Source organism: Ranitomeya imitator, chromosome 1 (assembly GCF_032444005.1).
Source record: "Ranitomeya imitator isolate aRanImi1 chromosome 1, aRanImi1.pri, whole genome shotgun sequence".
Lineage (NCBI taxonomy): Eukaryota > Metazoa > Chordata > Amphibia > Anura > Dendrobatidae > Ranitomeya > Ranitomeya imitator.
The window spans coordinates 769661620-769682788 of NC_091282.1; the positions used below are offsets into that span (position 1 = coordinate 769661620).

General features: G+C 47.4%; 1 protein-coding gene across 1 annotated transcript in view; it reads right to left on the bottom strand.

The window, feature by feature from the left end:
• TSHR (thyroid stimulating hormone receptor) overlaps positions 1-21169 on the bottom strand; it is a 194606-nt gene that overhangs the window by 98712 nt on the left and 74725 nt on the right. Inside the window, 1 exon segment of the mRNA XM_069735746.1 lies at positions 15012-15083. Within this exon segment, the coding sequence (XP_069591847.1) occupies positions 15012-15083 (72 nt within the window).

Here is a 21169-nt window from a genome sequence, read left to right on the forward strand (position 1 = left end):
CCCTGGTCACAAGGACGGTGATCCCAGTGAGGCAGCTTTCCCCTGTGAACCAGTACTGGCAGGAGTCAGTGTGTGGAGCCGAATCTCCTGTAAGGTAACTCCAGATAACAAGGGGTTACGGGCAGACAAGGATCTGCCATTGGAACAGACTGTCGATGGTTAATGTGCATAATGAACTTTTTATGTTATGGTTTATGATGTCTAATAAACCGAATAAGACTTTACGTGGAGAAACCGTGCCTGAGTGCTTAAATCCCGTGCCAAGCGAGTGTTCCCCAACCCACTCAGGTAGCGTTTCACCACAAGGGAAATGAGTTTACTACTGGGGATATGAGATGACTACAGGTGTAGATGTGTACAGGTGAGGGCGTAACCCTCACTAGAGTCACAAAGCTCCCAGAACCGACCAGTCTGACCATATCCGCTTCGTACATCTGCAGGGCACACCCACGTATCCTCTTGCTGGGTAGGTAGTTCATATAGCAGACTGGACATACATAGTACAATTGCCCCTGGCAACAGTCCGTCTGAGCCACCCCTTTAACTTTGGGAGGCTCCACCCCCTTTTGGGTAACTACCACTTCCTGGGACTCTGCCCCCTTTTGAGCGACTACCCCTTTTGGCACTCCACCCCTTTTTGGGCAACCATCCCTGATTGGGTTACCGCCCCATTTGGGACTCCATCCCTTTTGGGCCACCATCCCTGTTTGGGTCACCGCCCCCTTTTGGAACTCTACTCCTTCTAGAGACACCACCCCTCTCTGGGTTACACACCTTGGACTCCCCCACGGCCCTCTCAGGCCCCAGTTTGCACAGTACACCGTTATTTCTCTGGGCTTGCATTGGCGCTTTAAGAGTTTGTACAACCTGGACCACCAATGTCCTTTTACGACACCTTACCTGCTCCTGATGGCACTGCCACAGCTCCTGCTGCAGCCACGGGCTCTCCTGGCACCTCCAGTTGCTGATCACACGCCGCTGCCGCTCCACAAGGCTCCTCATCGCTCTGCCAGGCTCTGTACAGCGAAGCTCTGCACCAACTCTGCCAGGTTCTGCATGGCTCCACAAGGTTCTAAACCTCTCAGCACGGCTCCACACCGCTCTGCACAGCTCCAGATGGCTCTGCGGACCTCCAGACAACTCTGCAGACCTACCGACGGCTCTGCGGACCTCCCGACAGTTCTGTGGACCTCCAGACGGCTCCAGCCAACTTCGTAACACCGCCAAGTTACAGCCAGAAGCTTATAATCTTCATGGCCCCGCCAAGCCACCACCAGATGCTTGTAATGTTCGTGGACCCCCCAATCCACAGCAAGCTGTCTTTAAAGATTTTTCGTGGACCGCTGATCCACAGCACTCGCCTCCACATGTGCTTCCTGGACTGTTGCTCGCAGTCTAGCACCATATGTAAGATAGCGCTCACTTAATGTATTGGGGGACACTCTCTTGGCAACAGGGTCTAGGCACACAGGAACGATTTCTCACAGAAACAGTCTATACGGTTTATTAAAGGGAACCTGTCACCCCGTTTTTTGAGATTGAGCTATAGATACTGTTAAATAGGGCCTGCGCTGTGCGTTACTATAGTGTATGTAGTGTACCCTGATTCCCCATGTATGCTGAGAAATACATTACCAAAGTCGCCGTTTTCGCCTGTCAATCAGGCTGGTCTGGTCAGGTGGGCGTGTTCACAGCGCTCTTTTCTTCCCCAGCTTTCCGTTGGTGGCGTAGTGGTGTGCGCATGTCCAGAGTTCCGACTTCCCTGCGCCCACGTGAAGACACAGCGCGCGATCTGCGCTGTAATCCCTTGCGTCGGTGGGGGCGGCCATCTTCCTGGGGCCGCGCGTGCGCAGATGGAGTGCTCTGCTGCACGGGGCTTCAGGAAAATGTCCGCGGGATGCCGCGCGTGCGCATTAGAGATCGCGGCGGCCATTTTCCCAAAGCCGAGATGCAAACTCGGCTTTGGGAAAATGGCCGCCGCGATCTCTAATGCGCACGCGCGGCATCCCGCGGCCATTTTCCTGAAGCCCCGTGCAGCAGAGCACTCCATCTGCGCACGCGCGGCCCCAGGAAGATGGCCACCCCCACCGATGCAAGGGATTACAGCGCAGATCGCGCGCTGTGTCTTCACGTGGGCGCAGGGAAGTCGGAACTCTGGACATGCGCACACCACTACGCCACCAACGGAAAGCTGGGGAAGAAAAGAGCGCTGTGAACACGCCCACCTGACCAGACCAGCCTGATTGACAGGCGAAAACGGCGACTTTGGTAATGTATTTCTCAGCATACATGGGGAATCAGGGTACACTACATACACTATAGTAACGCACAGCGCAGGCCCTATTTAACAGTATTTATAGCTCAATCTCAAAAAACGGGGTGACAGGTTCCCTTTAAGACCTCATTAACCGCACCATGAATAGTCAATTACTTAACATCAACGGAACATAATAAGGACCACCAGTCTGTTCCAATGGCAGATATTTGTCTGCCCTTACTACAACCCCCTTGTCTGAGGTTACCTTCCTGGAGCTCCGCTCCACACACTGACTCCTTGTCAGTCCTGGCTTCTAGGGAAGCTGCCTTACTGGGGTCACTGTCCCATAAGATGCCTTGAGACAAGGGCACTCCCGACAATTCCACTCCCGACAACTGCAGGTACATGGTCTCACCCTGTGCTTTTCAGGAATCCGGTCCTGAACATTTCAGGCTTACAGCGCAGAGGACCTCCTCCTCTGCGACACATACCAGCCATTTACAACAATGCCGGTCACTGTCTCACAACTTGTTTATGCAGTTCGGTTTTAATAAACCAGTTGAAAATTTAAACAGAAACATTCATGTGACGACCTCGTGAAGCAGCCATGGGAACCGATCTACCACAGGGTATGAGATGATTGGAGGTGTACAAGTTGTGCACAGGGACACATCTTTGGATACATCTTTGCCTGCAGAAACTTGGGTTGTTCTAGTCTCATTATTTCAAAATACAGTTATATGAAAAAGTTTGGGCACCCCTATTAATCTTAATGTTTTATAAAAATTATTTTTTTGCAACAGCTATTTCAGTTTCATATATCTAATAACTTTTGGACACAGTAATGTTTCTGCCTTGAAATAAGGTTTATTGTACTAACAGAAAATGTGCAATCTGCATTCAAACAAAATTTGACAGGTGCATAAGTATGGGCACCCTTATCATTTTCTTGTTTTAAATACTCTTACCTACTTTTTACTGACTTACTAAAGCACTTTTTTTGGTTTTCTAACCTCATTGAGCTTTGAACTTCATAGCCAGGTGTATGCAATCATGAGAAAAGCTACTTAAAGTGGCCACTTGCAAGTTGTTCTCCTGTTTGAATCTCCTCTGAAGAATGGCATCATGGGCTCTTCAAAACAACTGTCTAATGATCTGAAAATAAAGATTATTCAACATAGTTGTTCAGGGGAAGGATACAAAAAGCTGTCTCAGAGATTTAACCTGTCAATTTCCACTGTGAGGAACATAGTAAGGTAATGGAAGAACACAGGTACAGTTCTTGTTAAGGCCAGAAGTGGCAGGCCAAGAAAAACATCAGAAAGGCAGAGAAGAAGAATGGTGAGATCAGTCAAGGACAATCCTCAGACCACCTCCAGAGAGCTGCAGCATCAACTTGCTGCAGATGGTGTCACTGTGCATCGGTCAACTATACAGCGCACTTTGCACAAGGAGAAGCTGTATGGGAGAGTGATGCGAAAGAAGCTGTTTTTTCAAGCACGCCACAAACAGAGTCGGCTGAGGTATGCAAAAGCACATTTGGAGAAGCCAATTTCTTTTTGGAAGAAGGTCCTGTGGACTGATGAAACCAAGATTGAGTTGTTTGGTCATACAAAAAGGCGTTATGCATGGCGGCTAAAAAACACAGCATTCCAAGAAAAACACTTGCTACCCACAGTAAAATTTGGTGGAGGTTCGATCATGCTTTGGGACTGTGTGGCCAATGCCGGCACCGGGAATCTTGTTAAAGTTGAGGGACGCATGGATTCCTCTCAGTATCAGCAGATTCTTGACAATAATGTTCATGAATCAGTGACAAAGTTGAAGTTACGCAGGGAATGGATCTTTCAGCAAGACAATGATCCAAAACACCACTCCAAATCTACTCAGGCATTCATGCAGAGGAACAATTACACTGTTCTGGAATGGCCATCCCAGTCCCTAGACCTGAATATGATTGAACATCTGTGGGATCATTTGAAGAGGGCTGTCCATGCTCCGCGACCATCAAACTTAACTGAACTGGAATTGTTTTGTAAAGAGGAATGGTCAAAAATACCTTCATCCAGGATCCAGGAACTCATTAAAAGCTACAGGAAGCGACTAGAGGCTGTTATTTTTTGCAAAAGAAGGATCTACTAAATATTAATGTCACTTTTCTGGTGGGGTGCCCATACTCATGCACCTGTCAAATTTTGTTTGAATGCAGATTGCACATTTTCTGTTAGTACAATAAACCTCATTTCAAGGCAGAAACATTACTGTGTCCAACAGTTATTAGATATATGAAACTGAAATAGCTGTTGCAAAAAAAAAACAATTTTTATAAAACATTAAGCTTAAGATTAATAGGGGTGCTCAAACTTTTTCATATAACTGTATGTAGGGAATATCTTCCAGTTTATCCACATGTATGGGAGATGCCCCCCCATAAGGCATAATAACGTGCGCCAGAACCAACAGGGACATCAGACTGCTCCAGTAGCAACAGCGTGAAATGTGCAATAATGGTGTGCGTAATAATGGGGAGACGCGTAATAATGTGGTGTGACATGTAATATTGTGGAGACGTATAATAATGGAGGGTGATGTGTAATAATGAGGGGTGACGTGTAATAATGGGCTGACACATAATAATGAGGAAAATCCAAACCAAAAATAAAAAAAAGAAGAATGGCGACCCAGGGTTGCTGTTACTCCAATTAAAACAATGTTTTTATTCAAACAGTGCGTTTGTAGAGCGCCGCGCTCCTCATCAGGGACACATAACACAGACATTCAGACTGACCAGTGATCTTATAGACCCTCCACCAAGTACGGGTATAGAAATTAATCAATAATTTAACCCCCATCTATGCTGCCCTGTAGCTCCACAGCAATCATGTCCCATTACCAATGCAGTGCATATTAACCTATACCTTGCGGAGGCTTGTGAAGCTGCAAGACGTGGATTAGTTATATCTCTCCATACAGTGTGGCTGGGATATCTGCCATGTCTGTAGATATCATTGTTCTCTTCTCATCTATTATTAGGGTGATGCAGGGATAGAAAGGTCAGCATCAGTGAGTGGGCGCCATTTTCACAGACCTTGGGTGCCAACCTCCACGGCAATTTAGTGATTTATCAAGGGTGCGCTTATTTTCCCAAAGTAGGACATCTCTGCTACGTATACCCAGGGTCGCCGGAGCGGGCCTCCTCTATTCTGTTCACTGGGCCCCAGGAGCCGGATTCTGCCAGGTATACCCTCCCTATAACCAATACTATTCAAGTCCTGACACCTTCTACCATCAAAGGATATTCCTCATGATTACATGGTTTATCTTATTTTATGTGTGTATTGGCCTTGTCCATATGAATCTGCCTGTCTCCACCATCTTTTCAATGTACAGTATCTTTTAATTTTCAGTTTTTGAAGCACCTGTAATTTTGGAGTAACTCATTTATTTACCTTCTTCCCCGTATTTAGGGCCTAATAGGCAAAGTGGGGTCAGCCACCGACTAGTGGGGGCACTACTGCGCAGTAATAGGGTGCCAATGTGCAGGGATAGAGTGCTGCCATGCAGGAATAGTTCGCTGCCACGAAGGAACAGGATGTCGCTACGCAGGAAGAGGACGCTGCCAGGGGCAGGACTAGGGCGCTGCCACGCAGGAATAGGGTGCCGCTGCGCAGGAATAAAGTGCTGCTGCTCAGGAATAGGGTGCCAACCTTCACTGGAAAGGCAGGTTACAGGTCGAGAGAAAATAAAGTGTTAGAATATACCTTATATGTGTTTTTTTTTATAAATCCATTAATTATAGTTTATATTTTATATTTTGCTCAAAGTACTTTTTGCCCACAGTGAATCCTTTTTTAGCAAGTAGTTAGCAAGTAGTAAATCATTCAGATACAACTGTGCGTAATAATGGGAGATGTGTAATAATTGGGGAGTGATATGTAAAAATAACCAGGATGGATAAACAAAGGGCTTAATAAATTGGAAGAAAGAAATGTATATTAAATGGAAAGAGGGGGCATATCTAAAGAAGAATATAATACAGTCTGCAGGGAATGCAGGGCAAGCATTAGAAGAGCTAAAGCCAGTAATGAAGTGAGGCTTGCAAGGAGACCAAAAGCAACAAAAAAAGATTTGGGGGGGTATGTTAAAGGAAAAGAAAAGTCAAAGATGCTATAGGATTTTTCCTTATGAAAAGGGTGAAGTGGTAAAAAATGACGATAAAGACTAATTTTTACAGTAGTATTCAAAATAATAGCCGTCCAATATTACTAACCAGATTAACCACTGTTTTTGGTATAAATTTTATTACCACGTGTCACACAATTTACCAGTTGTGCAGTACATTGTAAGATAACCCCCAGACTCCACATTCATAATCTGCAGGTTTCTGAGTCTGCATTTTAGAATAATTAATTGAAAGGGGGATGTTCAAAATAATAGCAGTGAGGAGATCAATTAGTGAGTTCAATCATTCTGGGAGGAACCAGGTGTGAATCAGGTGGCCCTTATCTAAGGGTAAAGCCAGGACATATTGTACATGCATTTCTCCTTTAAAACCTAAGGCTGGGTTCACATTACGTTTTGGCAGTCTATTAGATGGACTACATTACACCGCGGCATAACGCGGTGTAACGCAGTCCGTTAACGCCGCCATTAAGCCTTATGTCGGATGCATCACTAGTGCACGCCCACAATGGGCGTGCGCTAGCGATGTGCCGTCATTGAGTGACGGACTGTGGGACGCGGGCTGCAGCGTTTCCGGGTCCGTCACCGCTAGCACAGATAGAGCATCTGCTAGCTCTATCTGCGCTAGCGCGATCACATTTCTGCATTTGCGTTAACGCAGCCCGTTTAAAGCATGTGTTGAACGGGCTGCTTTAACGCAATGTGAACCCAGCCTAAGAAATATGGGTCATTCAAGACATTGTGCCGAAGAACAGCGTACTTTGGTTAAAAAGTTAATTGGAAAGGATAAAACTTATAAAGAAGTGCAGACACTGATCTATATATTCAGCTAAAATGATCTCCAATGCTTTACAATGGAGAGCTAAACCAGAGAGACGTGGAAGGAAATGGAAGACGACCATTCTAATGGATGGAAGAATAGCCAGAATGGCAAAGGCTCAGCCAATGATCGGCTCCAGGGTGATCATAGACAGGCTCAGGTTACCTGTGAGGACTGGGACAGTTAGAAGACGCCTGTGTGAAGGTAATCTCTTAGCAACAAGTCCCCACAAAGTTCCACTGTTTTAAAAAAAAAAAAACCGTACTGAAGAAGATACAATCTGCAAAAGAACACATCAACTGGCCTAAAGAGAAATTGAGAAACATATGTTTACCCTGGTTACAAGTGAACACATCGCTGGATCGGCGTCACACACGCCGATCCAGCGATGACAGCGGGTGATCCAGCGACGAAATAAAGTTCTGGCCTTCTAGCTCCGACCAGTGATGTCACAGCAGGATCCTGATCGCTGCTGCGTGTCAAACACAACGACATCGCTATCCAGGACGCTGCAACGTCACGGATCGCTATCGTTCTCGTTCAAAAGTTGCTCAGTGTGAAGGTACCTTTATGCTGAAGAGGATATGCCCTTGAAATTGGTGTTTCAACAAGACAATGACCTTAAACACACCAGTAAACGAGCAAAATCTGGGTTCCAGTCCAACAAAATTGAGGTTATGGAATGGCCGGCCCAATCCCCGGACCTTAATCCGATAGAACACTTGTGGGGTGACAGAAAAAATGCCATTTCTGAGGCAAAGCCAACAAAAAATTGCAGACTATAGTGAAAGCATCCTGGGCTGGAATAGCAGGTGACATGGGACAGAAGTTGGTGACTCTGTGCAACATAGATGTGAAGCAGATCTAAAATACTGAAACAACTAAATATTAGGTCAGTGATTCACAGGAATGAGAAATCCACCAAAAATACATATTGTGAGTTTGTAAAGACAAATGTAGACACTGCTATTTATTAGAACAGCCCAATGTTCATTGTTTGTTACTTTTCTGTAGCTATAAATTATATACATTTCTCTTCATTTAATGAATTAGAAAACATCGTGCAACGTTTCCAATGCTGGAAATACTTGTATAAAGGTTTTGTGCTTAACTCATGTTTTTGAACATACTGATATTATTTTGAACACTACTGTAATTTCTTATTTTTTATCTTTGTTCTCTAAGAAAGCAAATGTAACATCAAATGATCTTCATGGTGCCATCAAAGGAATAAAAGAATCCACACTATTCATACACCAAGAGATTGGGAGGGAACACTTAGTTAATTTACATGAATGTAAATCTCCTGTTCCAGATGAATTACATCCTAGGGTACTGAAAGAGTAAGCAGAGAAAACTGCAGAACCACTAGCCAGAATCTTTGAAAAAAATCAGTGATCAATGAGTGGAACAGGCGGCCATGAGAGGTGGTGAACTCTCCTTCAATGGAAGTCTTCACACAGAGGCTGGACAGACATCTGTCTGAGATGGTTTAGTGAAACCTGCATTGAGCAGGAGGTTGGACACAAGGACCCAACTCTAATACTCTAGGATTCTATGTCATGTGTAATAATGGGGGGTCACGCGTAATAATGGGAGTGATGTGTAATAATGGAGTGGTGATATGTAATGGGGGATCACGCTTAATAGTAGGGGTGATGTGTAATGGGGCAATGTGTAATAACGGGGGGTGAAATGTAATGGGAGTGATGTGTAATAATGGGGCAGTGATATGTGATGGGGGTTGATGTGTAATAATGGGGGGTGACATGTAATAATGAGGGGTGTAACAGGGTCTACCAAGCTGGGGTACCTCTTTCAGTACCACCCCATGTTTCAGATGGTCCACTCTGGCTTTTGCTACCTTCTGAATGAATGACGCTGGCAGGAATCTCTTGATTACATGAGAGCATATAAAAGCTGCCTGCTTCTCCACGTATTTCCAGTCTAAGAACACCCTTTATTTACAGCACACAGAATATATAACACAGATACACAGGGCCGGCCAATAGGAAAACAGCACGCCAGACATACATTACAATAGCCGCAGGGGGCCGGAGCCTGCCGCTATTTACTGTGGGAATTACAAAGGTGGGGGGAGGTCAGAAAGAGAATATCTTGTCCAGTAGCGCAGCCTGTGGACTGATGCATTTCACATGGAACCTATTATACATACATATACTGCATAACATTCTTGGTGCTGGGGGGTTCTGTAACACGGCTCCCCTTTTCAGCGACGCGATCGGCATACACAGTCTGATCCTTAACGGATCGGTTTGGGGATGACCGAAGTTTATGGGGTTGGTACGAGTTCCGTTTGTCGACTTAGTCCATCGGCATTACCGTTTTGTTTGCCGGGTCTGTAGTGGATGGTGAAGTCCAGAGGTTGTAGGGCTAAACTCCACCGCAGTAATCTGGCGTTGTCTCCGGAGACCCGATTAAGCCAGACTAGAGGATTATGGTCCGTTAGGAGGGAAAACTGTCGTCCATACAAATATGGTTGTAATTTTTTGAGTGCCCATACTATTGCCAGGCACTCCTTCTCGATGGCCACATAGCTCACTTCACGGGGCAGTAGTTTCCGACTCAGGTAAGCTAGCAGGTGTTCCTGGCCGTCCGGCCCGACTTGGCTCAGTACTGACCCCAATCCAAACATAGAAGCGTCTGTGTGGACAAGGAAACTTTTAGTTGGATCGGGTGCGGCCAATACAGATGTATTGGTGAGGGCGTCCTTTAGCTCAGGGGTCCCCAACTCCAGTCCTCAAGGCCCACCAACATGTCATGTTTTCAGGATTTCCTTAGTCTTGCCCAGGTAATAATTGCATCACCTGTGCAATGCAAAGGAAATCCTGAAAACATGACCTGTTGGTGGGCCTTGAGGACTGGAGTTGGGGACCCCTGCTTTAGCTGGCGGAAGGCTTCCTCACACTCTGGGGTCCAGGTTACCTGGCGGGGTTGGTTCTTACGGGTCAGATCAGTGAGGGGCTTGGCTACGCTGCTGAAATTGGGAATGAATTTCCTGTAATACCCCGCTGTCCCTAGAAACGCCATGACCTGGGTTTTAGTGCGTGGGGTGGGCCATTTGGCTATGGCCTCAATCTTGGCTGGTTCTGGTCTCTGTTTCCCACTTCCCACCCTATGCCCTAAATACTGAACCTCTGCTTTGCCCACGTGACACTTGTTTGGGTTCAGGGTGATTCCGGCCTTGTGGATCCTGTCTAATACTGTCTCTAGGTGATTTAGATGCTCTTCCCATGTCGCGCTGTAGATGGCGATGTCGTCCAGGTAGGCACACACATAGTCCTGGAGACCATCCAGAAGCCGGTCAGCCAGCCTCTGGAAGGTCGCCAAGGCAGTCTTCATCCCGAATGGCATAACTCGAAACTGGAATAAGCCAAACGGGGTGACAAATGCCGACTTGGGAATAGCATCAGGACTAAGGGGAATCTGCCAGTAGCCTTTGCATAGATCGATGGTGGTCAAATACTTTGCCCCTGCCAGCCGGTCTAACAAGTCATCCACACGCGGCATGGGATACGTATCCGTCACTGTTTTCTCATTGAGCTTACGATAGTCTACACAAAACCGTGTAGTCCCATCCTTCTTGGGCACTAACACTACGGGGGATGCCCAGGGACTATCTGACTCTTCAATGACCCCTAAACGCAACATCTCTTGTATCTCTTGTCGCATCCCTTCTCGCACAGACTCAGGGACGCGGAAGGGGGGTTGTCGCAGGGGGGTCTGATCCTGGGTCTCAACCTTGTGTTGTGCCAGGTGAGTGTACCCGGGTTTCCCCGAAAACATCCTCTGTCGCTGCCTCAACAACTCCTCTGCCTGCTGTCTCTCCTGGGGACCTAAGTCTTCACCCCAGTGTACCTGGTCCCATGTTTTAGACTGAGTCCTCTCCCCTAAGACATCAGGCAAGGGAAGTCCGGCTAAATCCTCTGCTTCAGGTGCACAGATGGCCACTACCTCTTCAGGGCGCTCCCGATAGGGCTTCAGCATATTCACGTGGAACATGTGGATAACCCTGGGGTCATCACAATCGGCGACATTATAGGTGGTGTCGGCTATTTTCCCCACTACCTGGTAGGGCCCCTGCCATGCAGCTTGGAACTTGTTCTGCCTAGTGGGCTCTAACACCAGGACCTTCTGCCCTATTTCCAAGGTGCACTCTCTGGCCCTCCGATCGTACCATACGCGCTGGCGCCGCTGGGCCACCTGCATGTTCCCACGTACAGCCTGGGTCAGCTCCTGTAAGCGGTCCCGGAATTCCAGCACATAGGGTACAATAGGTACCCCTTCTATGGTGCCCTCCCCTTCCCAGTGTTCTAGCACTAAGTCTAGGGGTCCCCTTACCCATCTCCCGTATACCAGTTCGAATGGGGAGAACCCCATGGATTCTTGGGGCACCTCTTGATAAGCAAACAGGAGGTGAGGCAAGAATTTCTCCCAGTCCCTGTAGGTCCTGGTAAAAGTCCCAATGAGTTGTTTTAACGTCCCGTTAAAGCGTTCACACAACCCATTGGTTTGCGGGTGGTATGGGGCGCTTCTAATGGACTTTACGCCGCACAGCTTCCACAGTTGGTTGGTCACCTCTGCTGTAAACTGGGTACCCTGGTCTGAGATAATCTCCCGGGGAAATCCAACCCGTGAGAAAACCTGGAGCAAGGCAGCCGCCACCGTCTCTGCCAGTATGTTAGGTAACGCAACCGCCTCTGGATACCGTGTGGCATAATCTACCACTGTCAATATATACCTTTTCCCTGACGGACTGGGTTTGGCTAACGGCCCTATCAGATCGACCGCTACTCGGCTAAATGGTTCCTCCACAATGGGGAGGGGGCCTAATTTGGCCTTGCATCGATCTCCCCTCTTGCCAATGCGCTGGCAACTGTCACAGGTCTGGCAGTATTGACGAACATCATAGGTTACCCCCGGCCAAAAGAAGTTTTGTGTCAGACGATGCCTGGTGCGACTGACGCCGAAGTGCCCGGCCAAGGGTATGTCAAGAGAGATTCGCAGTAACTCCTGCCTATACTTCTTGGGAACTACCAGCTGTCGTTTTATAGTGGGGCTCGTCCCTGTGTGGTGCTGCTCTGTGATCCGGTAGAGGAGTCCCTGCTTCCATATAAACTGTTCCCCTTCCAGTACCCCTCTCCCCTCCTGTGCCTTCCCACGATATCCCTCCAATGAAGGATCCTCAAGTAACTCCCTCTTAAATTCATCTGGGGTGGCCCAAGAAATGTGTCTGGCTATGGGAATACGTGTAAGGCTGGGATGTCTTACCTGGGCCTCCTCTGAGTGTGATTCCGCCTCCGCAGCTCGAGCTTGTCTCCGGGTGGTCACAGGATATGTCTCAGCCAGAGGGGCAACCGAGAAGGCAGACAACATGGGCCCCAAGTCATTTCCCAGCAAAACGTCTGCAGGCAAATCCTCCATCAAGCCGACCTCAACAAGGCCATCCCCAACTCCCCAGTTCAGGTGAATCCTGGCAGTGGGCAGTCGATGTATGGCTCCCCCTGCTACACGGACTGCCACTGTCCGGTCTGTCTTCTCTTGGTCCCGGACGAGATGAGGCTTCACAAGGGTCAAAGTTGCTCCGGAATCTCTTAGTCCCTGCATGCGCTTCCAATTAACCCACACGACCTGTCGATGCTGTTGTCGATTATCTGCCCGGGCTGCCTGCACGGGGTCTACTTCATGCAGCACTTCCTCCATGTCTTCCACCCCTTGGTTAGTTGTAGCCCCCAATGCCGGGTCAGCTTCGCCTTGGTAGCAGTGTACAGCAGCCCGGCGGAAGGTAGCTGTTCCCGCCTTTGGCCACTGGGTATGCTGAGTCCAGTTGGGACATTGTCTTTGCAGGTGGCCCAGCTGACGGCAGGTGTGCCATCGCACCCCAGGGGAACTGTGGTAGGCCGGGTTTCTAGCTGGTCCCCCTACAATCTTCGGTGGTTTGGGGCCCTCCAGGTCCATAGGCGGATCCCTAGTGACCATCTTTGATCCGGACAACTGAGGCCTCCTGGCGTCATGATGTTCATCGGCCAGACGAGCGGCTTCCTCAAGAGTCACTGTACGCCTGTCCCGAAGCCATTCCTGTGTCTCGGGGTTTAGTCCATTAAAGAATCGTTCTAGCAAGAAGAGCTGGAGGACGTCCTCCTTAGTGGTTGCTTGGCTCCCTTGTACCCACTGTAGCAGTGACCGCCGTAATTTACAGGCCCATTCAGCGTGGGTATCGGTTACTCGTTTTATAAGTCCGCGGAACTTTTGGCGGTATGCCTCTGGGGTCAGCGCATACCGGGCTAAGATCACTTCTTTGATCTGCTCATAGTCCATACAGTCCTCATCGGGTACCGTACGATAGGCGTCCGCTGCCCGGCCTGTCAGCTTGCTGGCCAGAATCTGAACCCGTTCCTCCGGCTTCACTTGATGAAGGGCACACTGCTGCTCAAAGTCCTGCAGAAAGCAATCAATGTCTTCCTCTGACTCCCCCAACTGTCGGAAGGCATTATACTGGATCTTTTTATGGCTTACGGTTGAAGGTACCTGTGCGGAGGCCAGAGCTCCCCTTGCTCGCTGACTCTCCTCTCTCCGCTCTGCCATCTCCATCTTGGCCAGCTCCACTTTGGTCCGCTCTGCCATCTCCATCTTGGCTAGCTCTATCCTGGTCCGCTCGGCCATTTCTTCCTTCAGATCAGTACGCACATCAGCCATCACCTCTCGTATGATCTCTACTACAGGGTTTGGGCCATAGAACGCCAGTCTGTTCTTTACCTCCCTCTGGAATTCAGTCTCCTCCACGTTCACATTGGGGGGCGCTGCACTGTCGTGTTCCATGATGGCTGCTGTTAAATCCGCTTTTGTTTTGTTGCTGGCGATTAACCCTCGGGCTTCCATTCATTCCTTTCCTCCTGTAGAAGGGATATCACATCCCGCTGTCTGCCACCAGTGAAACGGGGTCTACCAAGCTGGGGTACCTCTTTCAGTACCACCCCGTGTTTCAGATGGTCCACTCTGGCTTTTGCTACCTTCTGAATGAATGACGCTGGCAGGAATTTCTTGATGAGAGCATATAAAAGCTGACTGCTTCTCTATGTATTTCCAGTCTAAGAACACCCTTTATTTACAGCACACAGAATATATAACACAGATACACAGGGCCGGCCAATAGGAAAACAGCACGCCAGACATACATTACAATAGCCGCAGGGGGCCGGAGCCTGCCGCTATTTACTGTGGGAATTACAAAGGTGGGGGGAGGTCAGAAAGAGAATATCTTGTCCAGGGGCGCAGCCTGTGGACTGATGCATTTCACATGGAACCTATTATACATACATATACTGCATAACATTCTTGGTGCTGGGGGGTTCTGTAACAAGGGGTAATGTGTAATAATGGGGGGTGATGTGTAATGGGGTCATGCATAATAATGGGAGAGTGATGTGTAATAATGGGGTGGTGATATGTAATGGGGGGTCACCCGTAATAATGGGGGGTGATGTGTAATGTGGGCGATGTGTAATAATAGGGGGTGATGTGTAATGGGAGTGACGTGCGATAATGGGGGGTGATATGTAATGGGGGTGATGTGTAATAATTGGGGGTGATGTATCATAATGGGGGGTGATGTGTAATAATAAGGGGGTCACGTGTAATAATATACCCCTGCCATTTGTGGATGGTGATGTGGGGGCTGCGGTCACTGCACTGGGGGGCTTATCACTGGGTGGCCCGGATCCCCATACTTACATCCTGCTGATGTTGGGGACATTGGTGAACGCTCCTGTGGGAATCACCGAGATTCTGGTCTCCACCAGTCGCCTGCAGATGACAGAAATCATTATTAAGTTACAGCTCCTTCTCTGAGACAGACGGTGAGCAGTTCACCCATCATGGCGCTGCTCTCACATTTACCCCCTGCATTCTTTGCTCACACAGCTGCAGGGCTCCACACCATGCGGGTACTTTGCTACCCTTAGAGCCCCGCAGGGGTCGCCTTTATTCGATCATCCACATGTGGATCCAGAGTCACTTTGCTCTAATCAGTCGGTTGCCGTGCAGTGATCGTGCGATCAGGGAATATCTGGAGTGAGGGGGACGGTGCCGGCAGCCGCGCAGCTATGGAACGCCGGCCGCTCAGGAATCGCTTCTAATTGAGGCAATTATACAACCCGGAGGTCGAGTTTCAGGAAAAGAAAGATGAGGATCAGAGTAAACATGAGCCAGGAAATTCCATCTGCATGAACGCACGCAAAAAACGGAGCGCAGAGCGTGCGCGGCACCTGTTCTGCAGTGGGATGTACTGCTGTGTGCTCTGTATCGCACCAAAGGCCTATGCACATCTCAGCAGGAGGCATCACACTGGATAAGATTAGATACACAGATCAGCAGGAGGCATCACACTGGATAAGATTAGATACACAGATCAGCAGGATGCATCACACTGGATAAGATTAGATACACAGATCAGCAGGAGGCATCACACTGGATAAGATTAGATACACAGATCAGCAGGAGGCATCACACAGGATAAGATTAGATACACAGATCAGCAGGAGGCATCACACAGGATAAGATTAGATACACAGATCAGCAGGAGGCATCACACTGGATAAGATTAGATACACAGATCAGCAGGAGGCATCACACTGGATAAGATTAGAAACACTGATCAGCAGGAGGCATCACACTGGATAAGATTAGATACACAGATCAGCAGGAGGCATCACACAGGATAAGATTAGATACACATCTCAGCAGGAGGCATCACACTGGATAAGATTAGATACACAGATCAGCAGGAGGCATCACACTGGATAAGATTAGAAACACTGATCAGCAGGAGGCATCACACTGGATAAGATTAGAAACACAGATCAGCAGGAGGCATCACACTGGTTAAGATTAGATACACAGATCAGCAGGAGGCATCACACTGGTTAAGATTAGATACACAGATCAGCAGGAGGCATCACACTGGATAAGATTAGATACACAGATCAGCAGGAGGCATCACACTGGATAAGATTAGATACACAGATCAGCAGGAGGCATCACACTGGTTAAGATTAGATACACAGATCAGCAGGAGGCATCACACTGGATAAGATTAGATACACAGATCAGCAGGAGGCATCACACTGGATAAGATTAGAAACACAGATCAGCACGAGGCATCACACTGGATAAGATTAGAAACACAGATCAGCAGGAGGCATCACACTGGTTAAGATTAGATACACAGATCAGCAGGAGGCATCACACTGGTTAAGATTAGATACACAGATCAGCAGGAGGCATCACACTGGATAAGATTAGATACACAGATCAGCAGGAGGCAGCACACTGGATAAGATTAGATACACAGATCAGCAGGAGGCATCACACTGGTTAAGATTAGATACACAGATCAGCAGGAGGCATCACACTGGATAAGATTAGAAACACAGATCAGCAGGAGGCATCACACTGGTTAATATTAGATACACAGATCAGCAGGAGGCATCACACTGGATAAGATTAGAAACACAGATCAGCAGGAGGCATCACACTGGATAAGATTAGAAACACAGATCAGCAGGAGGCATCACACTGGATAAGATTAGAAACACAGATCAGCAGGAGGCATCACACTGGTTAAGATTAGATACACAGATCAGCAGGAGGCATCACACTGGATAAGATTAGAAACACAGATCAGCAGGAGGCATCACACTGGATAAGATTAGAAACACAGATCAGCAGGAGGCATCACACTGGTTAAGATTAGATACACAGATCAGCAGGAGGCATCACACTGGTTAAGATTAGATACACAGATCAGCAGGAGGCATCACACTGGATAAGATTAGAAACACAGATCAGCAGGAGGCATCACACTGGTTAAGATTAGATACACAGATCAGCAGGAGGCATCACACTGGATAAGATTAGATACACAGATCAGCAGGAGGCATCACACTGGTTAAGATTAGATACACAGATCAGCAGGAGGCATCACACTGGATAAGATTAGATATACAGATCAGCAGGAGGCATCACACTGGATAAGATTAGATACACAGATCAGCAGCAGGCATCACACTGGATAAGATTAGATACACAGATCAGCAGGAGACATCACACTGGTTAAGATTAGATACACAGATCTGCAGGAGGCATCACACTGGATAAGATTAGATACACAGATCAGCAGCAGGCATCACACTGGATAAGATTAGATACACAGATCAGCAGGAGGCATCACACTGGATAAGATTAGATACACAGATCAGCAGGAGGCATCACACTGGATAAGATTAGATACACAGATCAGCAGGAGGCATCACACTGGATAAGATTAGATACACAGATCAGCAGGATGCATCACACTGGATAAGATTAGATACACAGATCAGCAGGAGGCATCACACTGGTTAAGATTAGATACACAGATCAGCAGGAGGCATCACACTGGATAAGATTAGATACACAGATCAGCAGCAGGCATCACACTGGATAAGATTAGATACACAGATCAGCAGGAGGCATCACACTGGATAAGATTAGATACACAGATCAGAAGGAGACAGCACACTGGTTAAGATTAGATACACAGATCAGCAGGAGGCATCACACTGGATAAGATTAGATACACAGATCAGCAGCAGGCATCACACTGGATAAGATTAGATACACAGATCAGCAGGAGGCATCACACTGGATAAGATTAGATACACAGATCAGCAGGAGGCATCACACTGGATAAGATTAGATACACAGATCAGCAGCAGGCATCACACTGGATAAGATTAGATACACAGATCAGCAGCAGGCATCACACTGGATAAGATTAGATACACAGATCAGCAGCAGGCATCACACTGGATAAGATTAGATACACAGATCAGCAGCAGGCATCACACAGGATAAGATTAGATACACAGATCAGCAGGAGGCATCACACAGGATAAGATTAGATACACAGATCAGCAGGAGGCATCACACTGGATAAGATTAGAAACACAGATCAGCAGGAGGCATCACACTGGTTAAGATTAGATACACAGATCAGCAGGAGGCATCACACTGGATAAGATTAGATACGCAGATCAGCAGCAGACATCACACTGGATAAGATTAGATACACAGATCAGCAGCAGGCATCACACTGGATAAGATTAGATACACAGATCAGCAGGAGGCATCACACTGGATAAGGTTAGATACACAGATCAGCAGGAGGCATCACACAGGATAAGATTAGATACACAGATCAGCAGGAGGCATCACACAGGATAAGATTAGATACGCAGATCAGCAGGAGGCATCACACTGGATAAGGTTAGATACACAGATCAGCAGGAGGCAGCACACTGGATAAGATTAGATACACAGATCAGCAGCAGGCATCACACTGGATAAGATTAGATACACAGATCAGCAGGAGGCATCACACTGGATAAGATTAGATACACAGATCAGCAGGAGGCATCACACTGGATAAGATTAGATACACAGATCAGCAGGAGGCATCACACTGGATAAGATTAGATACACAGATCAGCAGGACGCATCACACTGGATAAGATTAGATACACAGATCAGCAGGAGGCATCACACTGGTTAAGATTAGATACACAGATCAGCAGGAGGCATCACACTGGATAAGATTAGATACACAGATCAGCAGCAGGCATCACACTGGATAAGATTAGATACACAGATCAGCAGGAGGCATCACACTGGATAAGATTAGATACACAGATCAGCAGGAGACAGCACACTGGTTAAGATTAGATACACAGATCAGCAGGAGGCATCACACTGGATAAGATTAGATATACAGATCAGCAGCAGGCATCACACTGGGTAAGATTAGATACACAGATCAGCAGGAGGCATCACACTGGATAAGATTAGATACACAGATCAGCAGGAGGCATCACACTGGATAAGATTAGATACACAGATCAGCAGCAGGCATCACACTGGATAAGATTAGATACACAGATCAGCAGCAGGCATCACACTGGATAAGATTAGATACACAGATCAGCAGCAGGCATCACACTGGATAAGATTAGATACACAGATCAGCAGCAGGCATCACACAGGATAAGATTAGATACACAGATCAGCAGGAGACATCACACTGGATAAGATTAGATACGCAGATCAGCAGCAGACATCACACTGGATAAGATTAGATACACAGATCAGCAGCAGGCATCACACTGGATAAGATTAGATACACAGATCAGCAGGAGGCATCACACTGGATAAGGTTAGATACACAGATCAGCAGGAGGCATCACACAGGATAAGATTAGATACACAGATCAGCAGGAGGCATCACACAGGATAAGATTAGATACGCAGATCAGCAGGAGGCATCACACTGGATAAGATTAGATACACAGATCAGCAGGAGGCATCACACAGGATAAGATTAGATACCCAGATCAGCAGGAGGCATCACACTGGATAAGATTAGATACACAGATCAGCAGGAGGCATCACACAGGATAAGATTAGATACACAGATCAGCAGGAGGCATCACACTGGATAAGATTAGATACACAGATCAGCAGCAGGCAGCACACTGGATAAGATTAGATACACACATCAGCAGGAGGCATCACACAGGATAAGATTAGATACACAGATCAGCAGGAGGCATCACACTGGATAAGATTAGATACACAGATCAGCAGCAGGCAGCACACTGGATAAGATTAGATACACACATCAGCAGGAGGCATCACACAGGATAAGATTAGATACACAGATCAGCAGCAGGCAGCACACTGGATAAGATTAGATACACACATCAGCAGGAGGCATCACACAGGATAAGATTAGATACACAGATCAGCAGGAGGCATCACACAGGATAAGATTAGATACACAGATCAGCAGGAGGCATCACACAGGATAAGATTAGATACGCAGATCAGCAGGAGGCATCACACAGGATAAGATTAGATACACAGATCAGCAGGAGGCATCACACAGGATAAGATTAGATACACACATCAGCAGGAGGCATCACACAGGATAAGATTAGATACACAGATCAGCAGGAGGCATCACACAGGATAAGATTAGATACACAGATCAGCAGGAGGCATCACACAGGATAAGATTAGATACACAGATCAGCAGGAGGCATCACACAGGATAAGATTAGATACACAGATCAGCAGGAGGCATCACACAGGATAAGATTAGATACACAGATCAGCAGGAGGCATCACACAGGATAAGATTAGATACACAGATCAGCAGGAGGCATCACACAGGATAAGATTAGATACGCAGATCAGCAGGAGGCAGCACACTGGATAAGATTAGATACACAGATCAGCAGGAGGCATCACACAGGATAAGATTAGATACACAGATCAGCAGGAGGCATCACACATGATAAGCTTAGATGCACAAATCAGCAGACTGTATCTCTCACAATAGGGTTAGAGACAGCAGGTCAAGAGATGTATCGCATATGACGGGATTAGATACACAGACCATAAGAATGAATCACAAATAATAGGATTAGATACAGCAATAGCTACATTGTCAAAGATGAGAATCTTAGATAGAGTTGATATAAGTGTTCGGCCTCTGTCAAGTTAGGTTATGGGATGTTTCGCCCCCAGCAGTTCACCCTCGGGTACATCCTGTTTGTGACGCCAAGCTGAGTTGCCCGCCAAGGCAGTGGGGTATTTGGTACCGGGTCCGGTACTTGAAGGGGACGTCATGGTGGCTACGACCCAGTCCGTGGCCCTGGGCGCCCAAGTAAAGGGAAAGGTGTTTAAAGGGAGTTTAAGAATAAAGTTTGTTCGTGACGCCACCTGTGGTATTCGGTCAGTAGGGACTGACGCTGCTTAAAGGGGTCCTCTGGGGTGAAGGTATGGCAGCTGGA